At 44.0% G+C, this 27,060-nt stretch overlaps 2 protein-coding genes across 4 annotated transcripts in view; both read left to right on the forward strand.

The window, feature by feature from the left end:
• Nucleotides 1–5,667, forward strand: part of Gfpt2 (glutamine-fructose-6-phosphate transaminase 2) — a 55,334-nt gene extending 49,667 nt beyond the window's left edge. The window contains exons 17-19 of the mRNA XM_008852233.2: nt 134–301; nt 1,367–1,528; nt 4,778–5,667. Coding sequence (XP_008850455.1) covers nt 134–301; nt 1,367–1,528; nt 4,778–4,822 — 375 coding nt within the window. The 3' untranslated portion in view covers nt 4,823–5,667. The remainder of the gene's footprint in view (nt 1–133; nt 302–1,366; nt 1,529–4,777) is intronic.
• A 4,579-nt stretch (nt 5,668–10,246) lies between these two features.
• The window catches only part of Mapk9 (mitogen-activated protein kinase 9), a gene marked incomplete in the record, with an annotated part of 68,918 nt that continues 52,104 nt past the window's right edge, over nt 10,247–27,060 (forward strand). The window contains 3 exon segments of one of the 3 annotated variants that reach the window (XM_029555636.1): nt 10,248–10,446; nt 21,653–22,038; nt 22,773–22,943. In XM_029555636.1, coding sequence (XP_029411496.1) covers nt 22,822–22,943 — 122 coding nt within the window. 3 annotated transcript variants of the gene reach the window in all.

Below are 27,060 nucleotides of genomic sequence, written 5' to 3' on the forward strand. Positions count from 1 at the left end.
TATCTCCCTTAAGACTCTCAGCTCTTACCCTCCAGAGTCACCCTTCCCACAGCCTCCCTCTGCCCCTTTGCTTAGTCTGCTGTAACCTCCTGTCTGTCCAGTGTGACACTGGTCCTAACTTGTGTCTCTGCAGAAAATTAAAGAGATCACCTACATGCACTCAGAAGGTATCCTGGCTGGAGAGCTGAAGCATGGGCCCCTGGCGCTCATTGACAAGCAGATGCCTGTTATCATGGTCATCATGAAGGATCCTTGCTTTGCCAAATGCCAGAATGCCCTACAGCAGGTCACGGCCCGCCAGGTAAGGACTCTTCTGGGAACTGGGGTCCCCTCTCCCCTGCTCTGTCCCACAGATGCCTGCCTCACACACTGCTTTACCTTCGTTTAGGGGTGTGCTGCTATGAGTGGGCGTGCCCACACTCTGTCTTGCCCCTCCTATTTTTTTTTATATTTGCTTATTGGTAGGAGGATATAGCACAACATGTGTGAAGGGCAGAGGACAATTTTCTGGAATCAGTTCTCTCCTGCCATCTGGGTTCCGGTATTGAACTCAAGTCATCAGCTTGGTTTGTTTTCTGAATAGCGTAGGCATTTAAAGGCTGGAGACTAGCCAGCCTGAGGCTATATTCCACAACAGCCTCTTAGCCTGTAGCTTTATCCTGTGACAGCTCCTTAGTGAGGCCCAGTGGCCAGGCTCACAGTTCAAGGGGTTAGTTCATTGGGGCAGGGGACTCATGACACAGGAGTTTGAAGAAGCAGTTACCTTGGGCTTGCTTTTTTTTTATGCAATCTGAGAATAGAGCCATCTACTTTCAGGGTGGGTCTTCCCACCTCAATTAAACAAGATAATTGCTCCCTCCCAGGGCCAGGACCTAACCTATTCTAGATAACCCCTCACTGGTATCCCTGGAGGCCTGACTCCTAGGAGATACTAGAGCCTCTCTCTAAGTTGACAATTGACACTTACCAATGTCTCTCAATCTTATCAGTCTATTTTGGCACCCCTGTGGCATTTATCCGAAATTCATCTTTGTTCATGTTTTTGTTTCCATCACTAGATTATGAGCCCCCTTAGTGTTAGGAGTAGGTCTGCCTGGCCCTATGCAAGGTGCGCTGAAGACAGTCAACAAATAGATGCTGAGTCATAGAACAAGGTGCCAGTCACCTTCCAGGGAAGGAGAAGAAACAGAAGCATCACATACTGTCCCTTAACATGGGTCATGTCAAAAGACAAACACAGTCAAAAGATTAGGACTATCACCATAGTAATGCTGATTCTAGAAGACTCCAGAAACTCTACTGTGTGCTGGAGAGGGCTTGCATCTTTCAGAGAGGGTGATTTTATGAGCATATTTCTCCACTTTAGGGTCGCCCAATCATACTGTGCTCAAAGGATGATACTGAAAGTTCTAAGTTTGCATATAAAACCATCGAGCTGCCCCACACTGTGGACTGCCTCCAGGGCATCCTGAGCGTGATTCCACTTCAACTTCTGTCTTTCCACCTGGCTGTTCTCCGAGGCTATGACGTAAGTCTAAAAAAAGGCATTAGTGTAGGAAAGAGAAACAACCATAAAATTTCTTTAAGAAAAGATTTATTATTTTTATTTTATGTGAATGAATGTTTTGCCTACATGTATATATGTTCATCATTGCATGCAGTGCCCATGGAGTCCAGAACAGAGCACCAAGTCCCCCAGAACTGGGGTTATAGACAGTTGTGAGCCTCCATGTGGCTGCTGGGACTTGAACCTGGGTCCTCTGCAAAGGCAGCAAGTGAGCCATCGCTCTAGCCCTAAAGTTCCTTTCTTATAAATACATTTTATTTATTTTAAATATTTTATTATTTTTATTTTATGTGTATGAGTATATTGTCTGCATGTGTGTGAGTGCACCCGTGTCATGCAATGCCACAGAGGTCAGAAGAGGGCTTCAGATTCTCCTAGAACTGGAGTTAAGGACGGCTCGTAGCCGCCATGTGGGTGCTGGGATTCGAACCCAGGTCCTCTGCAAGAGCAGTCAGTGCTCTTTACCGCTGAGCCAGTGCTGGGAATCGAACCCGGGTCCTCTGCAAGAGCAGTCAGTGTTCTTAACTGCTGAGCCATCTCTCCAGCCCATATTTTAATATTTTATTGACACATACATATTTATGGGGTACAATGTGCCATTTCAATGCAGATATGATATGTAATAACAAAATTGCATTTTTGTTTTAAAATATTTATATGGCATAAATACTCATAGGAGAAATAATTTCTTTTAAAAGAACTTTCTTTTTAAGGTAGCTTATATCCTATGAGAACTGTAAAAAATATGCTATCTCCTCCTCACCCAGAGGCAGTGTTAATTAGCACATTTAATATATCAGTCCAGTCTTTTTCCTGTACATGCTAGTTTTTAGGAACATTTTTCAGCCAGGCCTGGTGAAACACATAGGAAGGCTGGCACTCGGGAGGCTAAGGTAGAAAGGTTGCAACCTGTGCTTCATAGAGAGACTGTGTCTCAAATTCAAAAGAGATAAAAAATAAATATTATATCAAGGTTTAAATTTTGCTTCTTCCTTGTATTAATTATATCAAGTATTTTTCACATCTTTATGAAGTCATTACATGCAACATTAGTCACTGCATGATAGCCCATTGCAATATTATGACAGTTTTACTGAAGGACTAGAGGGATGGCTCAGCAGTTAAGAGCACTGGCAGCTCTTGCAGAGGACCCGGGTTCAGTTCCCAGGACCCACATGGCGGCTAACAACCATCTCTAACTACACTTCCAGGGGATCCGACATCCTCCTTGGCCCTCCTTGGATACTGCATGTGGTGCACTCACACACATGCAGACAAAACACTCATACACATAAAATAAAAGTAAATAATTTAACATGATTTGACAAACAAGGACTTAGTCTGCTGTTGTTTAAACTGTTTCTAATTTTTCATTTTATAAATAACTCCATGCACATGTTTGTCACATATTTAAGATTTTTCTTTGTGTAGAAAATGATTTGTCATTTTGAGACTGCTAATATATATTGCTAAATTATGTTCTAGAAAAGAACTAATTTATGATCTTACCAGCAATGTGTAAGAATATAAGTCCTTGTGCAAAGAAGGACAATTTTATTTGGAGAAGCTTATAAAAATATACAACAAGCTGGGCATGGTGGCGCATGCCTTTAATCCCAGCACTCGGGAGGCAGATAGTGAGTTCCAGGACACCTTGGGCTACAGGGAGACCATCTCAAAAAGACCAAAAAATATATATATATATACATATATATGTATATATATAACAATATAAAGAACGATATATCAGGCACTTGAATGTATATCATCCAAAACTGACATTTAATAACATTTTCTTGTATGTTTCCTCTTTTTTAACATATAAATGAGTGAAACCCACTTTCTCAGCTCTCCTTGATCCTATTTCCTTCCTAACCTCTACCCTAAATAACAAGTCTTGTGAAATTCATGTCTGTCCTTCTAAGAAAAGTGAATATTTTTTAATTAATTTGTTTTTTCCAGTGTGGCTTCCCCATTCTAGGCAAGCACTCTACCCATGAGTTATACCTTCAGTTCTGAAGTTTATTTATTTATTTATGTATTTATTTATGTATTTATTGCTTGTTAAGAGACAGACTCTTGATACATAGCCTAGGCTGGCCTTGAACTTATGTATAGACCTGATTGTCTGAACTCAAATCTATCTGCCTCAGCCTCTCCAGTGCTGGGATTACAAGTATGAACCAATATGCCTGGCAACTGAAAAGTGAATTTTTAACAGTACCCACCAGGCTACCTGTTTTTAAATATATGAATTGTATTCTTTTAATAGTGTGTGACACATCAGGTGCACAGGAAATGTTTATTGAGTGAACTAAACACAGTTAAGTGAAACTTATGGAATAAGGAATCCACTTTCAGGATGCAGGTGTTCAGGTTGGTAGGTTATGGCTGCAGGTGACTGGGAACACCTGTCTCCTTGACTTCCAGTGCTCTGATACATCCTGTTGCTAAGACTTATGGAGCCCTGAACAACTCTAGATTGCTATGTGTTGGGGAACCCTGCTGCTAGGATTGTAGTCCTCCATGTCCGGTAGCTCCAAGGGGCTCAGGGCCATATGGAAGGACTCCCCTTCTCAGCAAGGGGCCTCCTGCTCGCTTCCTGACTTACCTGGAAAGTGCTGTGAAGCACGGATGCCTGACCTTATTTGGAACATGACCTTTGGCATAGTTACCTGGAGTGAAAACTACCCCCAGGTTTTTTCTATATGATAATCAGGCATTGCCTGGTAGTCAGACGATAGGCGCTTACTGCCACATGTAAATAAAGCATACTATGAGCACCTATCAGCTGAGGCATTGGCTTCTGCCCCCACACTATATTTTCCCTAGTTCTCCCACTGAATAAACGGAGCTCTTTCACTGAGTTTGGAGCTCTTTGCATCATTGAACCTGCCTCCCCGGAAGGGCTTTCTTCCGTCAGTGCTCACTGGCCGTCCTGACCCCGCTCATTGCTTCTGCTCCCTTTGTCCTCGTGGACCCATGGCCAACGACCCACGAGGAGAGGGAGCGACCCCACAGCTATGTAGTCGAGGCTGGCCTTGAACTTCTAATCCTCCTGCCTCTAACTCCCAAGTGCTGGAATTACAGCAGTATACCACCACGTTTGGTTTATAAGGTGCTGGGGATGGAACCTATGACTTCCTCCATGCTAATTAAGGACTCTACCAACTGAGCTCCATCCTCAGCACCTTTCTTTTTTCCTGTTAGGTTGACTTCCCCAGAAACCTGGCCAAGTCTGTCACTGTGGAATGAGAACAAGACAATGGGGAGACCATCATCACCTTTAGTCTGATTCAAGACCTGAACCAACTCCAAGGAAGCCACGAGGGAAAAGGAGTGGGCTTCCACTTGTCCCACATGCTCCCAGTAAAGCTTGAGAGCTTCGACGTGCCTTGTACCCAAGTGCTTTTGCTTACAGCAAATGCTGTTTCTCTGTGTCCTGAAGTCACTGAGGAGAAGGGATTGTTGTTTACACACAGGGATCAGAGCAGACTTTTCCACTACTGTGCAATAGAGATACTGCTCTCTTCAGAGTAACTGTGAACCTTTTTAAACCAACACTAGCTAATTTTAAAAGATGAAATATTTATAATGTTGATTGTATAGCTTCTAAGTTATTTTTCTAGTATGCAGCTTTCTGTAGCCATGGTTAACACCCAGACTGAGCATCCTGGCTACCCAGGGCACTGTCTCTGGGCTCACTCCTGGTGAGTGTCAGTCATTTCAGATTTGGGCACAAGGCATTGGCCCTCTGACTCCTTTCCCTCCCTCTGGACGCTGCTCTTGATTTCTGACATCAGTGAGTCACCTCTACTCTTCCATGCCTCCTATTGAGCCCAGTTGAAATCTCTATTCCTTTCAACATTCTCCAATGACTCAAATCCCTCCAACTCTCCGACTTCTGCTTAATCATATCATGGTTGTTTTTAAGTCCAGGTGGCATTTTGGTCCCTGCTCCCTTCTCATAGTAAGACAGCTTGAAATGCCTGTGCAAGAGGGTAGTTCCAATGAGCCTGCCCTGCTCCATTTAAAAGCGTGCACAATCAATGTACTATGCAATTTTAAAAAACAATAAAGACAGTATGAATTTTTTTTTGGTCTTGTTTGTTTGGATTTGGTTAACCTCATCCTTTTTATGCACTTCTGAGGATCTGAGCAGTGTGTCTGGGAACAGCCCCATTGTAAGTGGTGTGGTTTGGATTTGAGTGGAATGTGTCCCCAGCGGTTCATACATTGAAATTTAACCCCCATTGAGAGATATTTTTCATTGCTCTAAAGGCTGGGAATTCAAAGGTCAAGGCACTAGCAAGATTTGGTATCTGGTGAGGGCCTGGTTCCTACCAGAAGTCTTTTCTTTGTATCTTTTTATGGTGGGAGGGGCAAGTGAGCTCTCTGGGTCTTCTCTTACAAGGGCATTGATCCCATGCATGAGGTCTTAAAGACTTAAAGCCCTCGTGTGTGTGTGTGTGTGTGTGTGTGTGTGTGTGTGTAGTATGCATGTTCACAGGTGCATGGGTGCATGTTTACTTGTGTATATACACATATGGAGGCCAGAGATTGACACTGGGTATCTTCTCGATTGCTTTAGTTACTGAAGCAGGGTCTCTTATTGAACCCAGAGCTTGCTAATTCGCTAATCTAGCTGGTTAGTTTTCATCAGGATCTCCACTTCCTGAGTCCTGGGATGACAGGCAGGCCACCACACCAACCTGACTTTTATGTGGGTGCCAGGGATCCAAACTGTGGTCCTCACACTTGTACAGCAAGTGCTTTATCCACTGAGCCATCTTCTGAGCCCCAGGCCCTACTCTGTTAAATTCAGATGAGGGTTAGAATGATATATGAATCAATGGTGGGGCACAAACCCAATAGACCATGGCAGGAAGAACATTTTTGAAAACTTGCAGATATGGAAATTATTACATCTGATTGAAGGTTTACTTAAAATAGAATTTTAAGTCTGAAAAAAGATTCTTTAGAATTTTCCATTATCTTCCTAGTGCTGCTACAGAGTCTAAAATCATTCTGATATGTCTTTGTAGGTGACCTTTAATTTTATCCTCTTTTTGTTCCCTGTGTCCTCAGATACTGCAGTGTGGGGCCTCAGGTCTCTTCATTTGGTGCTAACTCCAGTCTGGAAATTCATGCCCTTCAGTTCTGGGAAATCATGAACAGCTTGGTTTCCTTTTCTCTGACCTCTCCAAAATGCCTGTGGCTCAGGGCTTGAAGCTATTCCATGGGATGGGTCTCTGTATTCTTTTCTTCCTGTCAATCTTGTCTTTTTGTTCAAAAGTTGGAAAATGTGCTCAATTTTCTCTTCTTACCTATCTCTACTACCCTATCTACACTTACCTATTACTAAGTTAACCACTACTAACCTAACCACTACTAATCTGACCACTTCTAATTGTTAAGGAGTGCTGGTGGGTCCTTTGTAGAATGTCCATCAGTTGGATTTGCCTGATGTTTTCCTCATGGTTGGAATGAAGTTATGGGTTTGGGGAGGAAGACCACAGAAAAGAGCTATTCTCATCACATCGCATCAAGGACACAAACTGTTGGTGTGCCCTAAGCCTGTTGATTTTGACCTTGATTACCAGGTTGCAGTACCAGGTTCTGTCCCTGCAAAGGTACAGTGCCAGTGCCATGCTATTGTGTTGCTTAAATGTTTCTGGCTACAGCAGTAGGAGCGCTTCCAGTTGGCCTTTGTGTCTCTAACGCATCTCCACCATTCTGTGTGCATGTACATGTGTGCTTTGTTAAGTACTTCCTTATTTACACTACACTAAACTCCAGGTTTAACTTGTCCATTTCCTGCACCAGCTCTGCTCTACCATTTTTCTAGAAATCCCCAGTTGCTTCCATCAGAGAATAGAAACAAAGATCTGAGCTCTGGGTGAGCTTTCTGCTACCAGGATGTTGTTACCTCTGAGCCACCTCATGTGATGGCAAGGACATCAGTGTACGGAAAAGCTTTGGAATGGCTGGCTGGCTTGATTCAAGGGTGTGATGTATTTTCAGTCCTTCTGAAGCCAGTGATAATACTTTAATCTTTTGAAATTTTATTCTTTGCATAGTCTTAAAAAAAGATTCTGTTTTCTGTGAGGTTATATTAATTTGCTCTGCCGTATGATCTTAGGCTATCTGCTCAGATTCGAGGGGGGCTGCTGAGAGGTTCTGAGTGTCCATCTGTTAATGTGGACATTGACTGCTGGGAAATCTAGCGAATCATGCCCCAGGGGCATGTAGAGTGTCATAATATCAATGTTCTCTTAAGGACTGTCAGACTTTCAGAAGAGCTTTCTGGTCTCCAGCCTGGGAATCAGAGTTCAGCAGCTGGTGCTCTGGGAGATGCCTAGAGAATGTTGCCTGAGGGCCATGGCATTCAACATGTAGTTATACAGTCCTGAGTGTCGGCTTCCACCCAGTCTCTCAACTGTGCTCCCAGGTCTCCTCTCCCCATCTGGCTTTCAGAGAATATGCCCACAGACTTAGACCTTTTCTAGCCAATTCAACCCATTCATCTGTGATGTTCTCATCTGAATGTAAGTCCAATCCCATAGGAACTGAACTCTGGTCCTCTGTAAGAGCAGCAAGTGCTCTTAACTGGTGAGGCATCTCCCCAGCCCTAGGATCTTTTCACTTACAGGCCTCCACCAGGATTCTTTGTACTCTTCCAAAACATAGGCAAGCACCCACCCCCATATCTTCTCAGCTCTGATCCATGTGTCCACCATTATTTCATAAATCAGAAAGAAAAGCAGTGTCTACAGAATGAGCAGAATCCTTACAGAAAACTTAGTGTGAACATATGTAAGTGATTTGTGGTTACTTACTTAGCAAGGGGTCAGTGCTATAAAATCAGGCTTCACTGTGTCTGGGAATCTTGTTCTAATCCGAGGGAGCAGGGTGTGGTGGTGCACACCTTTAATCCCAGTGCTCTGAAGGCAGAGCCGGGTGGATCTCCAAGAGTTCAATGCCAGGCTGGTCTACACTGTGAATTCCAGGTCAGCCAGGATTACACAGTGAGATCCTGTCTCAAAAAAACCAAACCAAAAATCAACTATTCTAATCCAAGAGGAAGCACTTGATAAGTGCCCCTCCATGAAACCACAACTCTGACAGCCAGGCTTTCACTGGTTTCCCATAATGGCAACTGTTGGTCCTGTGTTCTCTTTGGTGCGCCTGAGGCAAATGACATGAGGCTGAGTTGAGGACAGAAGTCTACCAAATGGATCTTAATGCTGCACATTTGAGGAGCTAGAATTCTAAGCAGGAATGAGTCATCCTCCCTCTAGTGGCGAAGGTGGAGGACATTATGCTGACTGGATCATTTTCTCTACCCCATCCCTCCTCTGGGGCCCCATGCTGAGGCCTGGTTCAGTCCTTGGAACCTAAGTGACAGGTTGCAGCTCCCCTTTCAAATTCCGCCATCACCCTCGGGGCCTCCTAGTCCTTTGGCATACCCATCTAGAGGGTTCTGCTCTGTCATTGGCCACTCCCTGGCATCCTGTGATGACGGCTCTAGTACCTCGACAGTCACCAGTTGTCAACCACTGTCTCCACCAAGATTCTTTGTACTCTTTCAAAGCATGAGCCAGCAACCCCCCATGTCTCTTCAGCTCTGCATCCATGTGTCCACCATTATTTCATAAGAAAGGAAAGCAGTGTCTACGGAATAAACAGAATTCTTACAGAAAACAGTGTGTGAACATATGTTCCACTCCCTCAAATGCCAATCCTCTAACCCCATACCGTTTACAGATCTGAGCTTTTCTCCAGCGTGTCCAACCTTCTTGTCCATTCCAGATTTTTAATCCAAACGCATAGCTGTCTAGACCCAAAACTCTAGGTTCTTAACATCTTTTACGACCCCAGACCTGCTGCAACCAGATCTGAGAGCCAGAGAGCTGCAGGAGATGGGCAAAAACAGCTCAGTGAGGAAGACCCCAGTCTAGAAGCCCTTCAGCATTGAATGCCTCTCTCCGTCTCTCTACGCCCTGGCGGAAGCTTGATCCCGGCCACCAAGTGCCCTTCTATGCCATACTTCAACCCTGACTCACCAGGATCGCGATCACCGTTATCCTCTATCATCACCCGCCCCGCCCCGCGTACAACCGGGGCCGCACCCCTGTTACAAGACCATTGAGAAAGGCATGCGCAGAGCACCCGAATTAGCGAGCAAGGGAGACCAAGGCCTCCCTCCTCCTCTGGAGACCATTATACGCCATGTTCCTTGATCCAGCCCCGGGCCTCTGCCTTTTTCCAGGCCGCCTCTCTGCTGGGAGCCTGCACCTGCATCCCGGAGGTCTGACTCCCGCGTGGACGCTGCCACAGTGAGACGCCCTGGTCTCGCCGGTCCTGCCCCTGCAGGGCTACCGACCCCTTTGGTCCACCCTTTCCGCGGCATGCTGATCTCCTGGCCCGGAGGGCGGGTTCAGGAGACCATCCTAGCCTTCCTGCAACTCCAGCCCGCTGTGCACAAGCGGAGGACCCACGCTCAGCGGCACTGAGCCGCCTAGGGGGCGCCACTCCACACTCGGGTACCGAGAGCCAGGTGCTGGCCCCACCCCCGTCCCTTCTGGCCCCGCCCACACCGCCCAGTCTTGGCCCGCCCCCTGTCGCGATTGGCCGCGCCTGCCCGGCTCTCCGCGCGTTGATTGGCTGACCTGAGGATCCGTCAGGCCGAGTGCCGCGGTAGCCGCGGCGGCAGCGGAGGAGCGGGGAGCCGGACCGGAAGGGTCGTAGCGCCCCGCCGCCCCTCACACCCACTGCGGCGGCGACGGGGCGGGGCTGAGCGGGGCAGCAGAACTGGGAGCCGCCAGCGTGCAGCGCTGCCTGTGCCGCTGGTCCTCTCCTCCTGGCGGGGAGCCGAGGTGAGCCGGGCGGCCGGTTAGGCCCGGCGAGGTCCGGGGCTGCGGGGTGGGTGCGAGGCGGCCCGGCCGGGTGGGCGTGCGGCTGTGGGGTACGAGCAGCTCGGTTCCCGCCCGGCCCTCAGCGGCGTCGCAGTCGCCCCCTCCTGCCAGCTGTCAGCCCGGGGCTGCGGGCCCGCTGTCTGGCCTGGCCACAGCAGACCTGCCGGCGGGGGCTGTGGAAACCCTCCGTTCCAGCTGTGCTGCACGCAGCTGTACCCGGGTGCTGGATGCCGGGGAGCTTGGACTCGTCTCCGCGACCTTGGTGACTCTGACCCTCGCTGCCCCTCGATTTTCCCCTCGGGAAAGTGGGGGAATTGGCTCCGTTTTGGTCGGGTTGTTATCAGGCAGCGTGACTGTATGAAAGCATTTGGGCAGAAGCCCAGGGTATATTTCGTGGGCCTCTGGGTGGGTTCGTGCCCCATGCTGGGTGAATGTTGTAGGAACAACCTCGCATTCGCCTAGGGGATCCAGCTCCCCTCCAGTGCCTTGTCATTCTTCCTCCAGCAAAGCCAGAGTGGGCCTTGCCCACCTTCTCTACCACTCCTTCCCCTCCCCACACTAGCAGAGCTTTGCTCTGTTTTCCCACTCTTTTCACCTGCCTGGAGCGTGCCAAATCCGTATTTGCCTCAGGACCTTTGCACTTTCTGTTTTCCACGCTTCCCGTAAGGTTGTTTTTGTTTTTGTTTTTCTTTTACACCGCTGCCTCTTTCTGCCAGCTCCTGTGGTCCAGCATCTCATTTTTTGCTGAGGCCTTCCTTGACCACCCCTTTCCTTCTCTTAGTCATTCCAGCTAATCAGTTCAGGGTCCCCCTCCCTCATTTTTCTTCTAGCAGTTTCCCTGATTTGATGTTATCTTACTTATTATCCCGTTTTATGCAACTTTATGAATACAGGTAGTTGACTGATAACAGTCACTGTTTTCAGGAGTGTCTGCTCCACGAATGACCTAGGTTAGTCCCTTGCCTGCCTGTTGTCTCTACTTATGTTGGAGACTTCCAACTTGTGAAACGAGTAAGCAGATGGAATCTTGTTCTCATTTTGTGAAATATTTTTAATGTTTTTGACCCTTTCATTTGGTAACTTCCAGAACAAGCTGTGATTAAAAATATTGCACATTTTTGTGAGTTTTGTGCTAACCTCTTTGCATATGTTCAAGAGGTATCTACTGAAGCCTGCTTTATCTAGGTCACACTCTGCTGGGCTCTAGGGACATGAAGGAGATAGCAACCAGGTACCTTCCCCCAGAGAGCCCAGGAGCCCAGTAGAACAGACTGGCATACAGGCAGTTCTAGGACAGGGTATGGCAGCAGCTGTAGTGGTGGGTCTGTGCCATAGAGATGGAAGAGGTGGCAGGTGGTGCTGGTGGGCCTTGAGCACAAACTGGTACAGAGAGTTGATAGAGCAAGGACGGAGGACTTTCATGCAGTGTGGAGCTGGGAATCGGCTCTCAGAAGCCAATGTAGGATTGTGGAATGATAGCGACCCTGGAGAGCCTCCTCACTCAGCAATTTTTCTGAAAGAACTCAGAACTCCCAAGTGCTGGACTCTCCTGACTTTTCAGTGTTGGTAGCTAATTCAGATTCTGAAACTGCTGTGAGCCAAGCCACATGTGGGCCTTGCTTGCAGGATTGTTAACCTCCAGAGCTGGCTGTGTAGGAGGGAGACTCCGAAAGGTTCACGAAAAGTAGCCTAAGGCCAAGGGAGTTAGGCCCTGTTTGCCCAGGTACCAGCCCAGATACTCATTTGAGTGCAGCCGGCACCCTGTGACTGGCAGAGAGGAAACCAGGTTTCACTGAGGAGGTAGAGCAAATGGAGGCACACAGTGCTTCATCGCAAGCAGCAGGTAAGAATTTGAATCCAGATCTCCCCTAAATGTAGGATACTCAGCTCTGAATAATCTTGTTTGGCTTTCCATTTGTTCTGGAAGAACAATAGCCAGTCTAGTTAATGTTTGCCTCCACTAATCTTTTTTTCCTTTCAGAAGAATCTTGCATGGTTAAAAATAATCTTCTTTTTTGGGGCATAATCTCCAGAGAGCTTTGGCTTTTCTGAGGTTTTAATTCTCAAGGTACCTGGATTTTATAATAATTTGTTAACATATGAAAATAGCTTTGCTCAGTCCCCTGAATAAATGTTGAGGCTAGACTTGAAAATGTCTATTTAAACTCAAAACCTTAACTTTCTGATTAAAGCAAAGTGCCAGGCACAGCAATTACTGGTGAGTGAACCACATATATATATATATGTATATGATGAAATACAAATCTTTAAATTTTTTCTTAAAACTATTGATTCAGCAGGACAACTATTTTTACTCTAAATTTGAACTTTTCTTTCATACCTGGTCAGAAAGGTGCCAATTTGTATAATTTTCCTTAAGAAAAAATAATTCTTAATATTTGTATTTGGTCTTTGTGTGAATTAATTTCACCATCAGTCTGTTATTTTAATTGTTTATGGTGGGAACTTTGAAAATAAACAGACTAGTACCAACTTCAAGTTCTGACTCTGATGGGTTCATTTCATCCCTGACCTCACTCATGTGCACAAACCCACCTCACATTATGTTCAAACAGATCCTTATTGCCATGCTATTTCACCTTGAGCTACTCAGTATATGTCTCTAAAGATAAGGATCCCTTTAAACTTATGTAAAGCAAAAATTCCTTAATAACATCAAGTAACCAGTCAACATTCAAATTTATCTAGGTGTCTCATGAAGTTGATAGTTTCTTTAATCATTTGAAAGTAGATCCAGGTAAGATTTTATTTTTTATTTTTATGTATATGACTGTTTGCATGTTTATAAGTATACCATATGTGTGCAATGCCCATGGAGACCAGAGAGTGTTAGATTCCCTGAACTGGAGTTACAGATGGGTTGTTAGCCGCCATGTGGGTGCTGGGAATGGAACCTGAGTCCTCTGCAAGAGCAGCCAGTGCTTTTAACCACTGAGCCATCTCTCCAGCTCCAAGATTCTTATGTTGTGATTGGGCTGTACTCTCATCTGGAAGTATCCTGAGGTTGTGTGCTTCTCCCTGTTTTACAGATTTCTTTTCTCTCTCTCTCCCCTCCCATTCTCTTTCTCTCTCTCACACACCTCACTCTCTCCTTTTTGGTGGATTTTTTGTTTGAGACATGAGAATTTTAGCCCAGGCTGGCCTAAAAGTCATAGCAATAATCTTGTCTCTGCTTCCCATGTGTTAGGATTACAGACATAAGTTTCTTTTAATTTATAGATTGTCTTTCTACCTCTTTTGCGCTTTCCTTATAGTTGACCTGTTGAAGTGACTGAACTGGGTTATTCTGTAGCACCTCCACAGTTGGGATTGTACCTGTGGCATCTCTGCAGTGTGTTTCTTAAATGTTTCTGTCTTTCCTGGGAAGCAGTGGTTAGATCTAGATGAAGCTTGCTCAAGGTGATTCAGGGTATACTCAGGTCAAGATACCTTCTCACATGGGCTGTACTCTCATCTGGAAGTATCCTGAGGTTGTGTGCTTCTCCCTGTTTTACAGATGAGGGTAACTTGTTCCCGGTCACCCAGGTAAGCAACTAGCTCACTGGGAGTCTGACTTAAAACTTGACCTTTTTAAAAAAGATTTCTTACTCTTTTTAGTTACGTATATGTGTATGTCTGTAATGTGGGTATGTGTACATGAGTGCAAGTGCCTGTGGAGACCAGAGGCATTAGACCCTCTGGAACTGGAGTTATAGGTGTTGTGAGCCATCTGATGTGAGTGCTGAGAACCTAACTCGTCCTCTGGACAAGCAGCATGTGCTCTTAACCACTGAGCCATCTCTCCAGTCCCTCAAGACTTATCTTAACCCCTGCTCTACACTGCCTTACTACATTTGCCTTCTATTAGTCTGCCTTTAACAAACATTGCCTGAGTACCCACTTGGTAATGAGTAGGGAGGGGTTCAGAAATAAGTCTGACACAGTTTCTCCCACTAAGGAACATAGAATGGAGCTGGTGGACTTTCCATGCAAAATGCAAGAGCACTCGATGAAGTGAAAAGAGGAAGACTGAGGAGGGAACTTGTATGAGAAGCAGGTGCTTGAACTAGATTTCAAAGGAGGATGAATGCTGGCCAGAAGAGTAGAAGGGACAGGCAATTAGGCAGATGGGACTGCCGGGCAGAGGCCTGCAGGTGTGTAGTGGCCAGTGTGTGACTGGAATCCCAGGTGGTTTGTACTGTCCAGGAGCTGGCAAGGGGGCCTGCCATCTGCTGAGGATTTGAACCATACTCTTCTTTTTTCTATTTAATAACCACATAATTTTAAAAAATTTAATAACCACATAATTAGAAGAAGCATTTCATGATGACAGCATTGACATATTCAATAACAAATTCCAGAGCTAAGATGCATCTGTTTCAAAATTGGCTGTAAATTTTAGGTTTACAATAGAATTGATACAGTTATATAATATTGTACTCAATATAAACCCTATAAGACATAAAATTAAATGAGGTTTTAACCTTTAAAAAAGATCTCCATTTCATTATTAAAATACATAGTTTCATACAGAAAAGTTCATTTTTAATGCAATTGACACTAAGATGTTTGCACATGAGTTTCTAATCTCTATTTATCTGATTATTACTAGTCACAGTCATAAACCACACTCTTAATTCTCTGAAAGAATTCAAACGTAAGAATGGTAGGATCACTGTGCATTTCCAACAAATCTATTTTATTCCTTACTGTGAAACAGTTATAGTTCCACAAGAACTTGCAAAATCCCATGTACCTTTCACCTAGTTTTCTCCATTAATTATTTATTTACAGTACAGCATCATTACAAGAAATTGGTGTTGGTATGTAATATATGGTTCACTGGGATTTTATCACATGTGGATTCCTGTAACCACAACTGCCACTTCAGGATACAGAACCATCTTATCCCTAAGATCTCCTGTGCTATCCCTACCATGTATAACCCCTGGTGACCACCCATCTGTTCTATAACTCTATAATTTTATTTAGAGATCTCAGTATCTTTGGGAGATCAGAACCAAGACTCCCATTATCCTCAGGGAATTAGATCCAGGACTCCCAGCATCCTCAAGGGGATTGGAACTAGGACTTCCATGATCCTCAGGAGGATTCGATCCAGGATTTCCAGCATCCTCAGGGGAATGGATCCAGGACTCCCAGCATCCTTAGGGGATTGGATCCAGGACTCCCAGATAGATACCAGAGTCTATAGATATTCGAATCCCTTATATAAAATGGTGCAGTATTTGCATGTAACCTGCAGCCACCCACCCATATGCCTTCTACCATCTCTAGAGCATTTAGAATACAAAGTAAATGCTATGTAGAGAGTTACTACATCATATAATTTAAGGGAAAATTATAAGAAATAATGTACATGTTCACTACAGATGCAATTTTTTCAAAATGTCTTCATTTTAAATTTAAAATTATCTTAACTGATACATGAAAACATAAAAATTATAGTGTTGCCGGGTGTGGTGGCGCACGCCTTTAGTCCCAGCACTCGGGAGGCAGAGGCAGGTGGATCTCTGTTAGTTCAAGGCCAGCCTGGTCTACAAAGTGAGTTCCAGGACAGCTGGGGCTACAGAGAGACCCTGTCTCAAAAAGACAAAAAAAAAATTATAGTATTAATGAGATGCTATGTAGTGTTTAATGCATGCAGTGCATGATGTTTAAATTAGGTCAAACCATATCTAGCTCACTGAAAATCTTCCTTTTAGTGAATTTTCAGGAACTTGCAGCTATTTGAAGGTATTAATGTTGTCTGTAGTCACTCTACTGTGCAGTGGCACATAGAATTTCTTACTCTACCTGTGACTTAGTACTCACTGATAGTCCCACATATTTTCCATCCATAGTTGGTTGAATTTAAAAAGTGCAGAGTCCATGAGTATGAAGGTCCAACTGTGTAATGCCTTTGAGATCTGCCCAGTCAGCAGTGTGGCTCTATTCAGTGCTGACTAGTAGTCTGTGGTCTGGATGTATAGCCATATAATCCATTTACCCATTGAAAGACAATTTACATCATTTCCAGCTTTTATCTGTGACAGATAAAGCTGCTCTGCGCATGTGTGGACAGTTCTCATATGGACAGCAGCTCTCATCTAAAGTGGCATTTGTGTTGGTTTGCATGTAGCAGGAATAGAGGCTGGGATAGCGAATTTGCTGCCAGGTCTAGGGAGTGATGGGAAAGCTTAGGCATGACACTGGGAGCAGAACAAGAGAGGGGAGGACAGACAGGCCTGGGTGCGTGAAAGCAGGACCCACAGAAAGAAAGCCTCCTGGGTACTTAGGGAGTGAGGTGAACACAAGTCACCATCCCGTACTGTTGTCTATACTGTGATTCAGAAACTGAAGTTCAGAAGGGCAGCCCTGCAAGGCTATAAGGTTCTTGAGTATCAACTGAGTGTATATTTCCCTAACTATGGTACAGTAATATATCAGGAAACTGGGGATGGGGATGCAGCTCAGTGATTCAGCACTAGCTTAGCATGTGAGAGTCCTTGTGTTCAGTCCCTGGCATGGGGGAAGGTTAAGTTATTATAAGTTAATTATTTCATAAGAATTAGAGTGCTTTGTGAGAACAATTTCAGGAGCCAGTATTGAAAGAGTATTTGTGAGAATCAGCTTTTAGCCATAGCAGTCAGTTCATTTAAACAGTGCATGTCTTGGCTGTTCTGAATGTTTGATGTGATTGCATGTTTGAGGATGGATCACTGAGTTGTCTTCGTCATCAGAAAAAAAAGTGTGTTGTAGAGGGAAGTCTGGGATGAAGTGAGAGAGGGCCTGTGTTTTTCTGGCATGGTGCTAACCAGTCCTTGATGTGAGAGTGGCGTGTTGGGGGAGAGTGAGCGGTGTGGGCAGGCACACCTTGTCCAGTTCTCGGCTACGCTGGGGATTTGGGCAACTCCCTTGCTGTCTCTAACCCTCATTTTCCTCATTTGCTGTCAGGATAGTAGCACATCCCTCAGAAGCTGCTTGGGAGCATTTGTTAGTGTGTCTTTCAGAGCCCTCCCTGCTCTCCCTCCTCCAGTCTCACCTGTCTCAAATCTGCCCTCCACATAGGGGTCACAGATCATTCTGTGGATTTTCATTTAATTTTTTTAAAATTAATTTTTCTAAATGTAAATGCACGTAGTTAAATAGAACAGAAAATTATATTTCGTATTGTTTCTTTATACTTGCTGGCATAGATGCTGGGATGTTTGTGTGTGTGTGTGTGTGTGTGTGTGTGTGTGTGCGCGCGCACGTGTGTGGTATGGGTATGAGTGTGCGTGTGTGTGTATATATGTGTGCATATGTGTGTGTGGTATGTGTATGAATGTGTATGTATCATGTGTGGTGTGTGCACAGGTGCATGCAGAGTGCCATTTATTACGTGGTCTCTTCAACTTGCTTTATTTCCTTTGTGTATCGTAGATATTTTTCCAAAGCAGTACACAAAGCCCCTGTCTTCTGTTAATGGCTTATTGTTCCTTATGTTGTAATTTATTCAGTTGTTCTGCAGTGTGCATTTTGGGTTATTTATAGTCTTTTGCCTATTAGAAGTTCTACATTTTTGCACAAATATCTTTGAATATTTGTACATGCATGTTTACTTCATACGCTTAGACTCGTAGTTGCTGGTTAGGATTCCCATGCACGCAGATTTTCCAGTAGCTGTTACTTGTGCTCTGTTACCACCTCACAGCTCTCACCAACATTTGTCCAAGTGTCCTCTTGCCTTGGTTGATAGTATGAACAAACCTGAGCTGAGGTCTTGCCTCCTCTGCAAAGCCTTCTTCATGCCCCTCTCTCTGCACTTTCTCACCCACTCCTTTTCTGTGATTCCCCTCAGTCCCTCCCTCCTTCCTTCTCTCCCTCCCTCTCTCTCTCTGAGAGGAAAGGACTTCTGGGAATGAACCCAGGGCCTTGTACATGTTAGGAAAGTACTCAACCACTGAGTGACACCCCAGCTCCTGTCTCCCTACTTTTGAGGAGCTCATGGCCCAGGAAAGAGGCAGACCTGTAAAAGCTTTGATGTCCCAGCTCAGTGTGCTGCTGGAGTGTGGAACAGGCATCGATGGAGCACCATGTTGGACAGAATGGTGGCAGAGCAGTATAATGCAGGCACCAAGGATGGGGAGACAGCACCTGCTGGGGTGGTAGGTAGAGGTGAGGCCATCCGGATTTGGGTGTCTGGCCGATGTGGTTGCATGAGGAATTCTGGTACATATCAACTTTTTTTTTTTTTTGGTTGTTTTGAGACAGGGTCTCCCTGTAGCCCCAGCTGTCCTGGAACTCACTATGTAGACCAGGCTGGCCTTGAACTCACAGAGATCCACCTGCCTCAGCCTCCTGAGTGCTGAAATTAAAGGTGTGTGCCACCACGCCCGGCCAACCAGTTTATGGCCCTTTGGTCCCATAGAGTAGATTCATTAGCAGCTAAACTTCCTGTTTCTCAGATTGCCTTGGGGGTCTTTGTCTTGCTCTCATGAAGCTGAAACCAGACGGAAAGGGTAGCTTTGGCAGTTTCTCTCATGGGTGATTTTTTTTTTCTGCCTAATGAGTACTTATCTTAATTTTAGGATGATCTTACATCTTGAAATGAAATTATATTAATAATTCCTGAGCCTGTTCTGATGAGCTCTACTCCTCAAATTCAAGGAAGCTGACCTCGTACCGTAGGGTCAGGTGTAAGCGGCTAGAACAGAGAGAACTCCCGAGCTGCTGGAGAAGTGGAGAATCGTTTATGAGTCTCAGCACAGGCAGGTGGTTGAAAATAGGGAAGCTCTGCCACCAGGTCATTCACTAACCCTGCTGGTGGACTGCTCAACTGTTTCCAGCATGTGACTTCCATTTCTGGGTCTCTGACAGCCTGTGCCTTCACCAGCAGCAAGGGAAAGAGAATGAACAGTAAGCAGCTTTCTGTGAAAAAAAAAACAAAACAAACAAATGTGACCTGGAAATTTTATATGTCACGTCTACTGTTGTCTTCTTGGTCAGAAGTTGGTCATCTGGCCATACCTGGCCATACCTGGCCACTAGGAAAGCTGGCAGCCGTTTTTCCAGCCAGGATGAGATGAATACTGTTACTAAAGCTGGAAAGATGGGAGTGGATCCTGGTGGATGTCAGCAACTTGTGCCACAGTTCTACCACAGTCCTTTAATAAATCATCTGTCCGGGGGCTGGAGAGATGGCTTAGCGGTTAAGAGCACTGACTGCTCTTGCAGAGGACCCGGGTTCGATTCCCAGCACCCTCATGATGGCTACAAACCGTCCTTAACTCCAGTTCCAGAGGAATTCGAAGCCCTCTTCTGACCTCTGTAGCATTGCACACACAGGTGCACTCACATACATGCAGGCAATATACTCATACACATAAAATTAAAAAAAATTAAAAATAAGTCACCTGTCCAAAGATGGACTCAAACCCCCATGTGGCTGTGATCTCCTGCCTACCTTCAGCTTCTTCGCCCTTATTCCTCCTCCTTACAACTTAGCAAATCCTGTAACCCTTTCTCAAAACTATTCATTTCTGTCCTTTCCTCACCTGCTGTCGCCTTTTCATTTCCCCTGATTTCTGTCTCCAATCCCACCCGCTCTAATTCATTCCCTTTTTGTTTCCCAAACTTCCTATCTGAAAAGCAAGACTGATCTTGTACTTCTGGTGTTTGAGGGCTGCCACATTCCTTGGGACCAAAATGGCTCTGCCTGACTTTCTTGGCTGGAAGTGATAATAGTCTCTTCTCTCTGCATCTTCATTTCTCACTACCCAGAAATACAACTTCAAATGCCTTGAACACACCTCTTCCTTTTTGTGCTTGCTACTTTTCTTCATATTCCAAAACCTTCCCTGTTCTTGTGGGTGCTGGGCCTCCCGCGTGCCCAGAACACATGCTTCATAAACTGGCTGATGGCAGGCTCAGTGTTCTAGCAGGGACTTCAACTGTGGTGGGTAAAGTTTGTCAATGACTGGTGTATGACCAATGTGACGGAAGAACAACAGAGCCTCAGTAAAGCAGGTTGTAGTGGGCACCTGTCCTTCCCTGGGAGTACTTCCTGGCCACAAGTACTCATGGCTGTCAGTGGTCATGGCTGGTCAGGCTAACCCAGGAAAGATGGGAAAAACATGGCACCATGGTCACTTGGAGAAACTACTCATCTGACCTGATCAGACCCAAGTCCGATCCTTTGCCCTTGTACCTCACTGGCCAAGTAGAGCAGCTCATCATGTCTGGACCCAGTTTGAGCTCTTCTGTGTTGTCCCTGGCACAACAGCTTAAGGCAGGTGGATGCCAGCTCCTGCATGAAGCCTTCCTTATCTTTTGCAGCCTGCCATTGTGTGGGAGCTCTTCTGCTTTTTGCTCATGTTTACATTGTCTTAAGGCCTTTACCTCATTGTAATTTTTATAAAATATAGTGAACTCATTCCTTGTAGTTCTCCCCAAATAGTGAATTATTTGCTATTTTAAGGTTGGTTCCCAACTGTTCTTGGTACATTTTCTGTGATGCTTATCACTTATGTGAGGCACTCCCTATTGAGTTAGGTTTTTTTTTTTTTTAGTTTCTTACAATCTGTAAATAAATTAATCTTTTTAAAAAGGATATTCGTTGATGTCAGTAAAATGGATCAGCTTTGTAAAGAATCAGAAGGTGTAATAGGGTTGGTCAGATTGGTGAAGGCTCATTGACTATTCACAGTATCCCAAAGGCCAGGTCCTGGTGCTGTCCTCAGAGTGAGAGGGGCCAGGGTGAGCAAGACAGATGACCACCCTCCTGGAGTATAGGATACAGTGACCTGTTGTAGCAACTTGGGCTGCTTCTGTTAAGGCTGTTACTAACTTGTTTCCATGTTTTAAAATTCTAGACAGCATCGTGTTGAAGACAAATGTTATCATTGCAGAAAGCTAACCAGGTAGACCCTAAAGATCAAATGGTGGAACACAAAGGCAGGAATTTGATGATACTATAGAAAAAAATTGTTCATACAATGTTTACCTCTATGATTTTGTTGTTGGCTTTTAAATTTAAAAGACCAAAATAAGTAGCTCACTAATCTTCCAATAAACACCATCAGACCAGAGCCAAGGATCTGAGCATATTCTGGCTTGTTTTCTATTCATAATTATCCAGGCTTTATAGGGTGAATACATTAATTACTTTTTCTCACTTTTCTAGTCACTGTGTCAGAATGTGCAGCAGAGCAACTTAGGACAGAAAGAATTTATCTTGGCTCACAGTTTGAGAAGGCACAGTTCATCACGGTGGAGCTCATGGTGGTGAAGTATGTGGCTGGAACTCCTCACATGTCCATAGACCAGGATGCAGTTTGGGCTGGAAACATATAGGCAGTTACCCTCAATGCCTGTCCTCCAGAAACTCACCTTCTTCAGCCATCCTGCCTCCGAAGGTTCCACAACCTCCCCAAACAGTGCTACTCTCTGGGACCACATATTCAGACAGCCTGTGGGGCACATTTCACACTCAAACCTGACTCTGGGACTCTCAGCCTGCTGCCTAAAGCACAGGAAACCTGCTTTCTGAGCACTGGTTTATACTCATATGTGAGTATGCTTATAGTGTCGATAAACTTTTTTATTATGTGGTACAGTCGAGTTTATGAGATGAAGATCAGCTCTGGCCTACTTTTATGAAACAGGCCCATCTACAGGATGCACAACTCATACCAGTATCTTTAGCCTTGTAACAGCTTGTTTCTTTGGCATGTGAATTTTGCTTTGTGGTTCATCACTTTAACCAGAATCCATAGATTTAGAAGACTGGTGCATTTACTCATCTCCAGGAATTCCAGAAACATTCAGAAATGGTGCCCACATCTGTGGTTGAGTCCCACAACAAGGAAATGGAGGGGCTGAAGGGATAGCTCAGCTCTTACAGAGGACCCAGGTTTGGTTCCAAGCATTCATATGGTGGCTAACAATTGTCCTTAATTCCAGTTCCATGGGATCTGACACCCTCTTCTGAGCTCTGCAGGCATTGTACACCGGGTGCTGGGTATACTTATATACATGTGGGCAAAACACTCATACAAATAAAAAATAAAATGTGGTCTTTCTGGGCCTCAAAATCGCTGCTTTTCGTAATGGTCTTACACTCCTGAAATGTCTTTGCTTTTCTGTGTATGTGTGTGCCTTGTTTAAGTTTCAGACTTGGCCAGGGTGAGTTTACCAGTTCACAGCCACACGGTCTCAACTCTCAGGACATCTGAAATGACTTTAAGTGAGCTCTGTGTGTGTAGTTCAGGAAGAATGTTGGTTCATTCTGTTTCTGTTTTAAGGGATTTGACAACGCTACCACCTCTTTGGAATACTGTATGACACTACATCATGAGTGACAGCAAATGCGATAGTCAGTTTTACAGTGTGCAAGTGGCGGACTCAACCTTCACTGTCCTAAAACGTTACCAGCAGTTGAAACCAATTGGCTCAGGAGCCCAAGGAATTGTTTGGTAAGTCTGGGTCGTTCTAATATTGTGGACTGAGTCTTTTACTTTAGTAAAAAGTAAAACTAAATCAGATTATAGAAACACTGGTTTTTAAAAAATACTCTGTTTTAGTTTTGCACTAAATCGAATCAACTCTTGCTGTAGTTGTATGTAGTCATGTTGAAAGATACAAACTCAAATTTTTAGACTGCTGCATCTGCTAAAGTAGGTAGCAGGGGTTTTTTTGCTTTGTTTTTTTTTTTGGGTGTTTTCTTGTTTGTTTCTTTATCTTTTTCTTTTTGTTTTATTCTTCATTTTCCGTGTCATTATGATATCGACTAATTGATGTAACAGTGAGGTATAACAGAAATTTGGCATTTTGTTCATTTCTTCATCATGGCCACCTTTCCCCTCCCTTTTTGTTCCCAGTCACTCCTGTTCATTTTCAGGCGCCGCCATTGCAGTGCCTTGCCATTCATTGGCAGGACGAGGCCAGTCAGTGTCACTGTCACACCATGAACTAACCAGGAAGGGATGCTGTGTGAGGGTTGGTCTGGCCATCTCTTCTTTGGTGTCTCTCTTCAACTATGTGTCCAGCCCAGGACATCTGAACCGTTAGTTTGACCCTGAACCTTAGTGTCTTGCATGGTAACACAGTCAGCTGCTGCAACACCACTGGCAAGCCAAAGGTAAAGTTTCTTACATGTTTTCTGGACTAGAGTTACCAGCACCTCCCAAACTTTTTAGCCCTTATTTTTCTGAACAAATTTTTTTTTCTTTTTTGATCAGTAAAAACAACATTATTTTTGTTGTTAAAAGAAATCGTGTTAGGCCGGGCATGGTGGTGCACGCCTTTAGTCCCAGCACTCGGGAGGCAGAGGCAGGCGAATTTCTGTGAGTTCAAGGCCAGCCTGGTCCACATAGTGAGTTCCAGGACAGCTGGGGCTGCAGGGAGACCCTGTCTCAAAAAGACAAAAAAAAAAAAGAAACCGTGATAAAAATGAGCCCCCTGATGTTTACAGCTAGTGAGCAAAGAGGATTGAAAGTGAAAGGACTCTGCTGGGCCTGCTAGGAGGAGAGTTCTGGTTTTCCTGTACAGATGCTGGGCTTGGCTCCATCAGTGGGTTTCAGTTGATACTATACTGCAGAAACTCTGGTCAGAGAAATCTGTTCTCTTCAGCCTAGGCAGTTGAGACCCTGGGCGCTAGGAGGATTGCAGTTCAGAGGTTCTGAGAAAAACTAGTGAAGGAGGACGCACTGCTTGGAATGCCCATCTTGTATCTGCACGGTGATCTTTAGCTTCCAAGTGGTAACATGCTGTTGGTGCAGGCGGAACAGACTTTTTATATGAAACACTTGGAAGCAAAAATATCTCTGGTTTTAGATTTTTTTCAGCTTTTTCAATGATTTGTATAGACTTTACTGATTGTGCATTTCTAGTCCAAAAATGGGAAGCCTGAAATGCTCAAAAGCCAACTCTTTGAGCATCAGATCAGTGCTCAAGAAGTTTCAGATTTTAGAGCATTCCAGATTTTGAATTTTCATATTAGAGATGTTTAACCCATATGTAAACCCCCTATGCCAAGAAAGATTTTAAAGTCAATGAATGTCTCAAACGTGGAAACTTTGATATTAATAAAAAGTTATGAACATTCATTGATTTATAATCCCTTATTTGGAATTAGATGGTGATTTGATGAGGGGAAAAGGAGAGAGATGAAGGGGGCAGGAATTCTGTTAGGGAAGTTCACTTTAAGGTTATAAACAGGCATTCATTTAAATATGGCCTTCAGATCCCAATTGGCCTGTCATTCATTTGTGTTTGAAGGTTAGACGCATATGAATAGTGTTCTTGATGATCCCGTGCATGCTGCCATAGCCTTCTCTGTGTTAATGGTGCAGGTAAGGGCTAGGAAGGATCACTGACTTCTGTCTCATGGATAGGTCTGAAACTAAACTCCAGGGTCTCTTGGGACCTTATTGCATGTACTGAGGTAAGGCTTGTTGATGACTTAGAACCACTAATAATCTTTGTATGATCAGGACTCTAACCTAATCTCTTTTCAGAATCTTGGCAAATGTATATTCATTAAATACCTGCTTGAAAATTCTCAGTAACTTTATCTCAACTACTACATTCAAGAACTATTTAGGACTAGAGAGGTAGCTCAGTGGTAGGACACTGGCCTAGCACATAAAAGGCCCCAGGTTCCTTCCCAGCACCAAAAAATATACAGTTAATTTTGTGACTGTGACTGATAGTATAGTAATTTTTATTATAGTATATTTTTTAGTATCTTTGTATCTTACCTTCTAATATAGGAAAGTAAGAACTTTAGAAGTGGTTTTACTTGCCTTTTCTCCATTTCTCTTTTGTATTTATTCTTTATCAGACTATACAGTATCAAATAGGATAGGAAAATAATCTGGTAAGCATATTCCCATTAAAGTAGACAAAAGAACTTACTTTACTAAAAGCTCAGCAATGGGTTATCTACTGCCCTGACAATAGGAATGGGATTTTCTATCATTACTCATTAAAATATAGCCATTTTATTGTTAATTAATGATGTGAAGCTTCCTTTTGTCAGTATCATACTTCAAAGTTACCCATCAGTGAGCCTCTGGGGGTGTGATGTGCAGAATAATGCCACCCTTCTGAGATGTCCACATCCTAATCCTGAATCCTGTGAATATGTTACCTTATAGGACAGGAGGCACTTTGTAGACTTTATTAAATAGTGATCTTAACCTCAAGAAGCAGAGGCAGGAGGGTGACTGTTAGTTGCAAGCAAACTGGGCTATGTACTGAGAGTCTGGGCTACAGAGTGAGACCCTGTCTGAAGAAACAAATGAATGACCTTGAAGTAGGAGGATTGACCTTGTGGGGCCAATGTCATTGACAAAAGGCAGTGGGGAGTGTCCTAGTCAGAAGGAGCCGTGACAGTGGAGGCAGGATTTGGAGTGCTGCAAGGCTGGGATACTGGAAGCCTCTAGAAGCTGATAGAGGAAAGGAACTTCTTCTCCCAGAGCCTCCCAGAGAAACAAAACTATGCTGACCTTGGTTTTAGTTCCATAGGGCTCATTCTGGACTTCTGACCTCCAGAAGTCTAAGATAATAAATTGTGTTGTTTTGAGTCAATAATTTGTGGCCATTTATTACAGTAGCACTAGAAACTAAGATGGAGGCATGTGTGCTTTTACATTTTTGAGAAATATAATAGCTCTATTTTATATTTCTTAAAACTAGTTTTCTGTTAAAGTAGAGCATTGTGAACACAGAGGAGCAGGTATGCACAGAAACCACAGTGTAGGGTGAGTCAGTGACTTGTACAGAATTAAATGCAAGAGCTGGATCCAGAATAAAATACTCTAGCCCCTAATTTTATTTTTTGCTTTTGTTTGGAGTGCTTGAGATCAATCCCAGGGTTGCTAGGCAAGAGCTCCACTGTTGAGCTGCATGCCCAGGCCCTCCCTCCCTTCTGAATCATTCTTGACTTGTTTAATTTGTTTAAAAGATGATAATAAAATTCATCAGTAAATAACTTTTAAAATGTTTATCATTTCAGAGTATTCATAAATGCCAACTAGGTTAAAGTTATGTAGTGAAATTAATGAATTCCAAGACTTAGTGGGGAAAATAAGTGTATGCTTTTTCTTTCTCCTAAATTCTCAAGTTGGTCAACCCAGATAGTAAAAACATTTTTCCACTGTTTTTTTTAAATAAATAATTTATTGAGCATTTCATACATGCATATAAGGTGTTTTGATCAAATCCATATCCCACTCCTTCCCCTCCAACTCCTCCCATATCTCCCCATCACTTTTTTCTGATAACTTCATGTACTGTTACTTCATTTTTTTTTTAATTGGGGCTTTTTGCTACTCTAAGATTCCCTCCTCTGAAGAGGTAACCCTAAAATCTTTTAAGGATTAGATAAGAGCTCTCATTTACCTAAGTATACTAGCAAGTTACAATAGAAATCAAGCACATAGTAGGCATTCAATAAATACCTGTAAATGAATCAAAGAATAACTGACTGCTTAAGCTAGAATGCCAACTCAGCTGCTAATCCTAGACTACTGGTGACAACAGGTGTGGATGTGACTTACTTCTGTGTCCTCATCCTACTTTCTTTTA

The sequence above is a fragment of the Nannospalax galili genome, unplaced genomic scaffold, assembly GCF_000622305.1.
Source record: "Nannospalax galili isolate Female #2095 unplaced genomic scaffold, S.galili_v1.0 scaffold1206, whole genome shotgun sequence".
Taxonomy (NCBI): Eukaryota; Metazoa; Chordata; class Mammalia; order Rodentia; family Spalacidae; genus Nannospalax; species Nannospalax galili.